This window comes from Argopecten irradians, chromosome 2 (genome assembly GCF_041381155.1).
Source record: "Argopecten irradians isolate NY chromosome 2, Ai_NY, whole genome shotgun sequence".
Classification (NCBI taxonomy): domain Eukaryota; kingdom Metazoa; phylum Mollusca; class Bivalvia; order Pectinida; family Pectinidae; genus Argopecten; species Argopecten irradians.
Genome location: NC_091135.1, coordinates 66,058,393 through 66,068,371, shown reverse-complemented (window position 1 = coordinate 66,068,371; position 9,979 = coordinate 66,058,393). Strand labels below are relative to the sequence as shown.

At 32.7% G+C, this 9,979-nt stretch overlaps 1 protein-coding gene across 2 annotated transcripts; it reads left to right on the top strand.

The window, feature by feature from the left end:
• Positions 1-585: 585 nt before the first annotated feature.
• LOC138316248 (transcriptional regulator ERG homolog) lies at positions 586-9,333 on the top strand. 2 transcript variants are annotated; one of them, XM_069257861.1, is made up of 4 exons: positions 586-906; positions 1,733-1,786; positions 4,289-4,366; positions 6,407-9,333. In XM_069257861.1, exons 1-4 carry the CDS (start codon positions 834-836, stop codon positions 6,937-6,939), a joined length of 738 nt encoding a protein of 245 aa, XP_069113962.1. In that variant the 5' UTR covers positions 586-833; the 3' UTR covers positions 6,940-9,333. The 2 variants fall into 2 exon arrangements, with proteins under 2 accessions (XP_069113962.1, XP_069113963.1); XM_069257862.1 differs by lacking the exon at positions 4,289-4,366.
• Positions 9,334-9,979: the final 646 nt, after the last annotated feature.

The window sequence follows — 9,979 nt, the reverse complement described above, 5'->3', positions numbered from 1 at the left end:
AAGTAAAAAATGTCACTTTTATTTTCAGATTTTGTACAATTTCATATATTGAAATCCTTATAAATATTTTTCATGGGCTTTCTCTACGGGCCCAGTCGATTAGAATAGATTTAGCATTTTATGAAATTGAAAAGACATGTTTATGAAAAAAAAACACAGATGTGAACATATTACAAGACCTCTGGTGCATTCTTTTTTATTGTTTTGCTCAAACATAGGAACATTGATGTTTAAAAGTGCTTAGAAATACATAACGACTGAAATGCATTTCCGGCATTTCCCTAAACATTAACTGCACATTATAGTCCTGCGATGTGACTGCCACACCATTCCATGTCACCCTGTTAATGCTGACGAAAATGTAAACACGAGCGCACGTGTTGGCGTGTCATGGCGTGATCAATTTCTAGCGTCGAGTTATTGACAGGTCGAACAAGAATAACACGACATGTGACGCCCGCCTCTACACTAAGCTCCTCCCATTTAATGAATTCCTGATTGGGCGACGTGATTGCTGCGCTATTAAAGAAGACTTTTGTATAAATATCGACTACAATCAATCAATGCGAGTTTGTACACATTATTCGCCATCCTTTCGGAACTTATTTAAAATCCACATATGAAAGCTTCCTTCCCAAAAGTTACAGAACAGCTCTTCGACACTGTACTGATAGTGGGGAAAGTTCCGTTCAGGGAAATTGTCAGCAACGCATTTCGGAAACGCGATTGAGGAAAACGATAATTGGATAGCTGTAGAGTCACCGGTGCCAAAAGAAACATCACAACCATATCCTGACTCTGGAATTGAAATCTGTGTTTAAGAAGCTTAACAAATGCAGAGCTTAAAACAGCAAGATTATTACCGAACGTGTAGTTTCCCAGCGCTTCCGGGAATGGTGTTCCCGGGTAGGTAGATATCCGGGAATTCTCCCGCTTTATAATGTAATGAGGTAGTGGGATGTTTAGGGAAGCGTGAGGCTCGGTTCCTTCCTTCTGACATCCCGTTCCGGATGGTGCTTGTAAATATATCACTGAGTCGTTGAATTGTGTACATTTGTGATGGACATACATCATTGAATGGTTCAATTGAATCGTTCTGTATAGGCATACTTTTGTTTGACATATGGCTAGTTTTTTTCTTATTTTTTTTAAACAAAACAAAAATTTTTTACGTAACTTTTTTTTTTCAAACGTGAATTGTTTTCATTTTTCAACTCATACAAGAATTGAAACATCCTGTTTTAACGATGAATTTTACTTCATTTAAAATAACCTGATTTATGATCTATTGACTTTAAACTCTTTCAGATAGATAGAGACTTGCGTGATGAAGGCAAATATTCCATGTTACATTTTATACATAGTCACCTTTTCTCAAATTCTGTGATTCATTTCGTTTTAAAGATTGCATGATTGTAACTTTTTTCTGGAATATATTTTATGTTGTTAGAATAAAAGACTGGTTTATTGAGACAAATAGCTGGTTTTCAACGGATTTGATGAACATCTTTATGAAATCACGTACACACTTAAGATTGTTATAATACCCATTTTTCAAGACAAAATTTATTTAAAGGATGGCTATTCAGTTGTTCCTTCTTGAGTAATTGTTTTTTTTTAATTCTTATATTTTTTTTCTTTTCTGAATGATCGACTGATATTTGGTATACGTTTTCATGTAAATGACGTACACCGCATGTCTTCTGATATTTACGTGTTTATTCTTTTCCAGACCCGTCATATGGGAAAACAGCATGGTCGTCCCAGTCCAGTCCACAGAGTCCAGGTACGTGTGATTTTTATATATATTTTACGATGTTGATATTGTTTTATACTTGCTTTAAAATGTACGGACAGATCAGTATAGCCACGGAACGTTAAACGAATAGTTTTCTTGAATGATAAAATGCAAATAGCACGGTGTTTTTAATTTTCGGAAAATATATATAGCTATTTATAGATCTGCGTATTTATCATTTATATTTGTCTTAATCAATGTTTTAATTTTCTTATTTTACATTGGATTTATTTACTAAGTATTATATTCTAAAATGTTTTGATTTAGTGTTGATATCGCTATTTATTCTATTTTTAATGTAAGCTTCTTACTTACTCTATCTGTGGGATATTAATTTATGATAAATTCTAAAACGAATTTTGTACCGAAGGATTATTTTTATTTAAGGGTATGATAATTCGATATAAAAATGATTTAATTACAGTAAATTGAAGTACCGGTACCCGTCTTCAAATTAACTATACTATTTGACACTTTATTTAAATGATCTCACTTCGCCTTCCGCACAGTTCTATGAGAAGTGTTAGAGAATCGTTTGACCTATAACACAATGTACATAGGTGAATACTGCCAATTGTAAAGCATAACACAAAAGATTATCATTTCGATTGACACGAAATCGATTTGTATTGACAGTAGCTGTCTGTTTGGTAAATGCGATATTATTTGTATTAAATCTCAAATGAAAACATGGTGAGATGCTACATCTGAGCCGAACTATTGTAAACAGTTACATTAGTAGGATATAAAATAACATGTTATTATATAATAATATTAACCTTACTCGTATTATCATCCTTCTTTCTTTGTTTAAAATTAAGATACACAAGGTGTCTGATAGAAACCATTTATTATAAAATAAAAGATATGTACTGTCGATGCTTGTTTTAGTACTGTCCTATAGTTACTGCTGTCGGGCGCTACAGTCGCTGGGATGTTTTTGTTTGTTTTGGTTGAAGTTTTAAATCGGGGTCATTACCATCTATTATCTAAAACAATAAAGACGATGATTTTTTTATGTTGTTTAACATTTATCGATATAAAGATAGAACATTAGTGTAATTGTTGATCGGACACCGTGCACGAATCGATCTTCGTACATGTACGTTGTATCGAATTGTAAGAATAGAAATCTTTAAACCTGTTAAATTGATTCATTTTTATTAACCAAATATTGTTTAAACTATTGTAGCAGTGTCATAAGACTTACTATATCTATGATAGTTTTATCAGTAAATATATTATATTTGAGTTGTCAAGTCCGTTACATAATTGTTGCGTATACTCGTGTGCAGTCAGGCAGTTAAAATGGTTAGCCGTTCTATTGACACAGTGTACCTACCCGGGGGGTAACGCCATATACTAACACTAATTCAAGTATATTGCTTACTTTACCTTGTTACCTTGCTATAATTACTTGTAAGAAAGAAAAAAAAACATTTAGTTCTTAGGAAATATAGGATACCATAATATTGAGCTCGCATGCTGACGTGTATCGCTTGCTATTATAAATGAAATATAAATAATTTATAGTTTTGAACTTTTTTTAAATACGCGTAGTAATTACTGTGAATTTTGTAAGTGAAAATGCTAATTTTATCACGTCCAATAAATAGATAATTTACGTCTGTTCACGAATTTATAAAAGTATCATATATTGATTAAATATAATACAGTCAATGTTAAAGGAAAACATCAATACATTAAGTAAAAACTCAATGGAATCTTGGTTAGTATATGTATTCCATGTACAGAAACATGTACAATGGAAATATGATTGATGTGTGAGGAGTATGTTAGACAATGGGTTATGATGTGTGAGGAGTATGTTAGACAATGGGTTCCCTTTGTCATTTACTTTGTGTCATTTACTTTTAAATTCTAAAATCTTTTTATTTATAATTATATCAATGGTCGGACATAAAGTAACATAATATTATCACTGATTCACAATTTGTGACCGTGGTTCATTATGTCGTTCTTTATTACCAGTGTTATTTGGAATTGTAATATCATTAGTCTCTCTATTTCTGAATAAATAGGGTTATATTAGTATACATACATTAGGACGTTGACATGTTAATTAATATTTTATTAATAATTCATTCCTTAATACAACACTTACGTAAATGATATCATGACGTTTAAGTAAAAAAAATCTAACCACTTTCATACCATAGGTAATATGAAACTATTTATAAAGCTTTAATTTGTTGATCTATATGACAAAAAATGTTTTATCTGCCTTACCTCTGCAAAAGTGCAAATATTTTAGATTGAAATAAAAAACAAATTTGATATTATAATATACAATTGTATCAATAATAATAATTAACCTTTGTATAACAAATTATTATTCTAAATTTCAAATTAAATTAACTAAGATAATATTTTGATTCATTGATGTATTCAGGTATCCGTCCAGTCCGCTAATATCCATGCTTAAAGAGTAAATAGGAAAATATATATGACGTGTATTTTATTTTGTAGGCTATCCTCATCCCAATTCAATATCTGCTATTAGTAAACCTGGCTTTGAGGTTCCGTACTCGTCTTGGCGTCCGCAAGGTATTTATATGATTTACTTAAAACTAATATCATAAATGGATGGTGCAAATACATATTTAATATATGTGAATGAACTAATAATCCGTATATTCTGATAGCATTTTCATCAAATAAATCAAACCTATACATTAAACAGAAAGAAAAATAAACGTTAAATGTGATAATTGTCCTCACTGTTTTCTTTTTAAATTTCCCATATTTCGTATTTTAAAAATGTTTACCTTTTTGTTTTAAAATTATTGTGTATGAAGACTGTTTACTCATTTTCCAGCTGAATAATTCGAGGAAAAAATATGCTTTATTTAAGCATTTTAGTATAAATGTGATTAATGTCATTATAAAACAGGTCAAAAGTTCTTGTTTGCAAGAAGTATTTTTTTACAAATAAAATTGTTAATACCAAAATTAGTAAACTATGAAAATACAGATTCTGAACGGTATAGCATATGTCTAGAATTTTAAATCTTAACTTTAACACGATGAACTAACTCAAAATAGGTTACAATAAACTGCTATCACTTGAATACATACAGTTACAGTATCATTTTATACTGTTAAAGATAGTCTAGAGGGAGATGATAATGTTGTTAATGTTCTGAGAGGTTGTTTCAAAGGTGATTTAGTATCATGTATTCTGCATAAGAAAACGATGTCATATAGCCGTTACACTAATATTTATAAAATGACTAAATAATGGCATTTAATACTGATCATTATAGTATCTAATATCAACATCAACCATTGCCACCACATGTGTTTTCTCCATTTTCGTCGCCTTCTGTCCATATAAGTATTCGATCTTTTAGTCAATATCTCGCAGATGTAATTGAGCATTTTAATGCATAAACCGGGCGGTGGGGATAATTTGGTAAATTTCCGGAAAGACCTAGCAACAAGATCAGGATCCCAAAGCCATACGTTATGAAATTGCCCAAAGGTTTCCTAATTCTCATTTCATTATCGGTAAATAATTTCCGAATTTCATTTTCAACATTTTCCCTCCTGGCGATGAGAAAATTATTCCTAAATTACCAAGTTAATTACAGTAGAAGTTATCGAATTTACCGACCGGATTCCGGATACCATATAACGTTTCTAGTTTAGAAAATATCCGAGATTTGTACAAGATTTCTGCTATATTAAATGTGTTTAAGCAAACATCTGTTTCCCTACGCGTCAGAATTCCACCTGAGCCGGGGTATATCCGTTCATTGTGGCATTTACAGGTGTAGGACCCGTTAAGCACTTGATACGCTGCGATAACACTGTCAGGGTCATCCATTCGCTCCCCTGGGCTAGACGTCCCAATCAATACTCAGCCATATGGACGCTCAATCCCTCTTTGTAAAACCATTAAAGAGACGTAACGCTATCTGCAACAAATACATTCTCTTCGTGGTTAAAATTTATTCTTCCGAGAAAATATTTGTTCTGGTTAAAGATATAATTTTTCTTTTCCTATCAATGTTGTCCCGGCGCACACTGTGACCCGGCCCTTTAATAGTTCGCTGAGCAGTGAATCCCGACATAAGAGTAATATGAAACTTACCTAAAATGGAACTGTGTGTAGCATTGACTGAAACTTTAATTTCTTTTTTTAAATGTCTGCATCAGCTACTTTTAAAAGCATGTCTCAGTTGAACTAAAATAGGAATAAAGTTGAATTTAGTCGTGGACTATATTTATGTACAATGTAGCTTAATTACTTTGCGCGTGTTGAACTCCGTTAAAATATTTCTGCGAATCACACTATTCTATCGTAGCGCTATAATGCCAATCGTATTCTGAATTCTTTAGTAGCTTATTTTATATAATTAAACTGATAATCATAAAGAATCATAGTCATCAAAATGTATTTAACAATGATAAATATCAGTATATACTAAGAAAATAGTGAATTGCATGATGATTAAATATGTACCCTTGACCTTTGTAAATAGAATAATTAATTATGCCAAACGAATGTTACTCCGTATAGATGTTTCATTTTATACGTTTTATTATATGTATTTTATGACAATTTTTATTGATATTTCGCAGGTAGTGGACAAATTCAGCTATGGCAATTCCTGCTAGAACTACTCTCCGACAGCAGTCTATCTAACTGTATCACATGGGAGGGCACCAATGGAGAGTTCAAGCTCGTCGACCCAGACGAAGTGGCCCGTCGCTGGGGCGAGAGGAAGAGCAAACCTAACATGAACTATGACAAACTTAGTCGCGCGCTTAGATACTACTATGACAAAAACATTATGACAAAAGTTCATGGCAAGAGGTATGCCTATAAATTTGACTTTGCTGGGTTAGCACAGGCCATGCAGCCTGCCACATCCGATCCAACGTCTTATAAATACCAACAGGACTTCTTCATGTCAAGTTACCATCATAATCCTAAGCTCAATTTTATGAATGCTCATCCTCCTATGCCGACCTCAAGTGCTCACAGTTTGTTTGGGCCACCATCGGGGTACTGGTCAGCGCCAAGTCCAAACATCTACCCTAACATCCCAAACCACCACATGGCACACCACACATCACACATGACGCCACATCTGGGATCATATTACTCATGAAAAACGCTTGCATTGACTTAAAAGGCATTCCATTTTCATGAAAAAAAAAATCTTTCAACTCCTTGACAGAAGATAATGTTTTCTTCATTTGAATTGGAGAACAAACAACTCTCTCCGATAGCATTCCATGGCTGTGATGTTCGTCTGTTTTCACAGACTGAGCGAAGAGGACACGTTTGCAATATTGATGCATTGCAAGAATATGTCGCATGTTTAGACAGACAGGTCGTGGCCGAACTAAATAGCATACGTTTTTGGTGCGCTGTGCCATTTCCCGAGATAATGGCAAACGACCAGGCCAATGTCCCCTGTTGTGAAGGGCAATGCTTTTCTTTCCCTTTGAAAACGTTATTGACGAAATAGGTTATGGATGTCCAGTGCCATCTTTTATAAGGAGTGGGTAGTGACGCTCAGTATTGGTAAGGATTGGAACTATAATTAAGTGATACGTCAAGAGCTCTAACGGGTTAAGATCAGTCTACTGAGCTATTGATTATTTTTACTATGATAAATCTAGAAATGTAATAAATTAATCGAAGGAAATGTCTTTTTCTAATGTACAGATGAAATGTAGAGTATGAACGAATGATGTATGAGATGTGCACGATCAATTCCATTTTCATAACAGTTGCTAGAATCGACGACGGAAGGAAGCTAGTCCGGAGACACTATTCCGCTTGTAATGCCTTCCTTCTTGAGTGAGTTCATTTAGTATCGTTGAGTCTGACAGATAGAAAATTGGATTTCTCAACTAGAAAGAATAAAAAGTCGAGTTTAGCCCTCTTCCGATTACAGAGATCGTATCCGCTTTTATATAACAACGTGCCTTGTGTTTGAAATGTCCATACACGCAGTCTTGCTCTGCGATTCTGATGAACACTTCCTATGGATATTTCGGATTATCTGTATTTTCCTACTTATCGATAACGCAAATCAGATTCATTTCCTGTACTGACGTGGTTGTACAGCCGGAAGTGTCCCCCAAGCGCCTCCACTGAGCAGTCGCGTTAGGTCGTTAGTGTTATTTAACGTTAAAGTCCGAGGCGCATATTTAATTGTCATCCTAATTAAATGATGGGACAAACATTAACGCAGCAATATTGTCGTCCAAACCAAGAAAGGTCCCATTCTCTTTCAACCTCGGCTGTCACCTGCGAGAATTCAAATAGGCCCATGAATGCAGAACTTTTTCAATAGCCGTGCGTTCTCTTATAGCTAATAATTGCTAAATGTTGGTTGAGACGCGAATAATGATGTTGAATAAATAGACGAGAATGTCATTCTCTGCAATAACTGACGTCCTTTCTCGTGTGATCTCTAAGACACGTGCCTATGCACGACCGTTTCAATGACGGGTCGTGCCTGCCGGAGTAGCATTGGTCTGTATGTTACCGTTTGGTCTTATCATTAGTTATATGATGGCCTTGTGTCGGGGCCATGGATAGGACGAGCTATTGTAAATATCACGACGGGACAATGGAATGAAATTATTTCAAAACTTTAATGTTGAAAAGAAATAATTTAGAGTATGAGACGTATATAATGATGATGATGATAATGATGCTGATTGTTCTATTGAAATGTGATAAAAATAAATTATTTCAAAAGAACGAATTGTTCGCTTATGATTTATCTATGGCTATGTGTTTTATTCGTAAAAGACAATAATGGACTTATATATTTAATATTCTAATATTTTACAAACATTATTTGATTGTTAATAAAAGCAACTACTATCAAATTGATACATTGAGCATTTAATTATTTAAGAGGAGAGAATTTAAATCACATATTCGGTAAATGCGAACGTGTGAATGTCCTTTACATCCTAAAATATTACAGGAAAATGAAATTCATTACTACTTGCTATATTATAATGTTATTATAACTATAGATAATGCGAATTTTGTAAAAAAAAAAAAAAAATAATAATAATAATAATAACACACCATTATTCATAATTCATACTAAATTTTGTGTTTATTTTGTACAATTCCTTGAAGTGAAAAAACCCAACATAAAACGACTCGCTGATAAATATTAAATGTTAGTATACTGTCATTTTCTAAAATGACAACCAAATTGCTAACAAAATGGAGACTGCCATGGGCAATATTTATCTTAAACATAATATGTGTATAATTTGTTCTCGAAAATTCAATTTTTATATGTGTTCTTCGTAACTATGTACAAATTGGGAGCTTATTACAGATAGCATTCCATCATCAAATCAAAGAGATAATGGAAAGAGAAATGACTGCTTTAAATCTAGGACATATCAAAATTATTCCCAAAGATTCAATGTGATTCAGTGTTAATTGAATCTACAATATTATTGTTAACAAATATAGTAACTTGCTCTATTTCAACAACTTCTCACAATATATGTATTCAACATAGGGATATATGGTATTCAATATTTCTTATATGTTTCAATTTTTATCCTCTGCAAATCAAATTTTATTTATAAAAATATAAATGAAAAAGTAAAATACAAATTAACTAAAACGGAGATGCTATTTGTCTTGTTTTTTATTTTAAAGTCAGTAACGTTTTATACACGATATTTTGTAATCGCTACACACTGATTTAGTATTGCTAGGTATACATAAATGAACAACATTATTTATGTTAATTGAAGAATGGAAGCATTTATTTAAAATGTCGATATAACAATACAAAGGTCTGATGTAAGCATTTGGTTTGAATGTAAAATGCAATATCGAATGTGTCCAATGTTTTTTCATAAATATATAAGAATTATTTTAAAAGAAAGTCTTTGTTAAATCACGCTGCCTTAGTAAAGAAGTGATCGGAGTTTTGATATAATATGTAAAACTTATATCGGATGTAAAACGTTTGCAAAAATGTTTTGTATATTTTATAATTGGATGCGGTTGTTAAAAGAGAACAAGCATGTATGCAGTACATAAAAGTATGGTATATTTCAAAGGATTATGAAAATATGCTTGTCATAATGGCTCTGGGATGATACTGAATTTATTTTTATCATTATAATCAGTCATCAATTGTAGTTAAT

What these genes read in the sequence shown, in the direction of transcription:
- LOC138316248 (XM_069257861.1), top strand. Translation starts at nt 834, where the DNA reads ATGCAGAGCTTAAAACAGCAAGATTATTACCGAACGTGTAGTTTCCCA. An exon ending in GTCCAGTCCACAGAGTCCAG is followed by an intron (nt 1,787 to 4,288) that starts GTACGTGTGATT and finishes TTTATTTTGTAG; the next exon opens with GCTATCCTCATCCCAATTCA. An exon ending in CTCGTCTTGGCGTCCGCAAG is followed by an intron (nt 4,367 to 6,406) that starts GTATTTATATGA and finishes GATATTTCGCAG; the next exon opens with GTAGTGGACAAATTCAGCTA.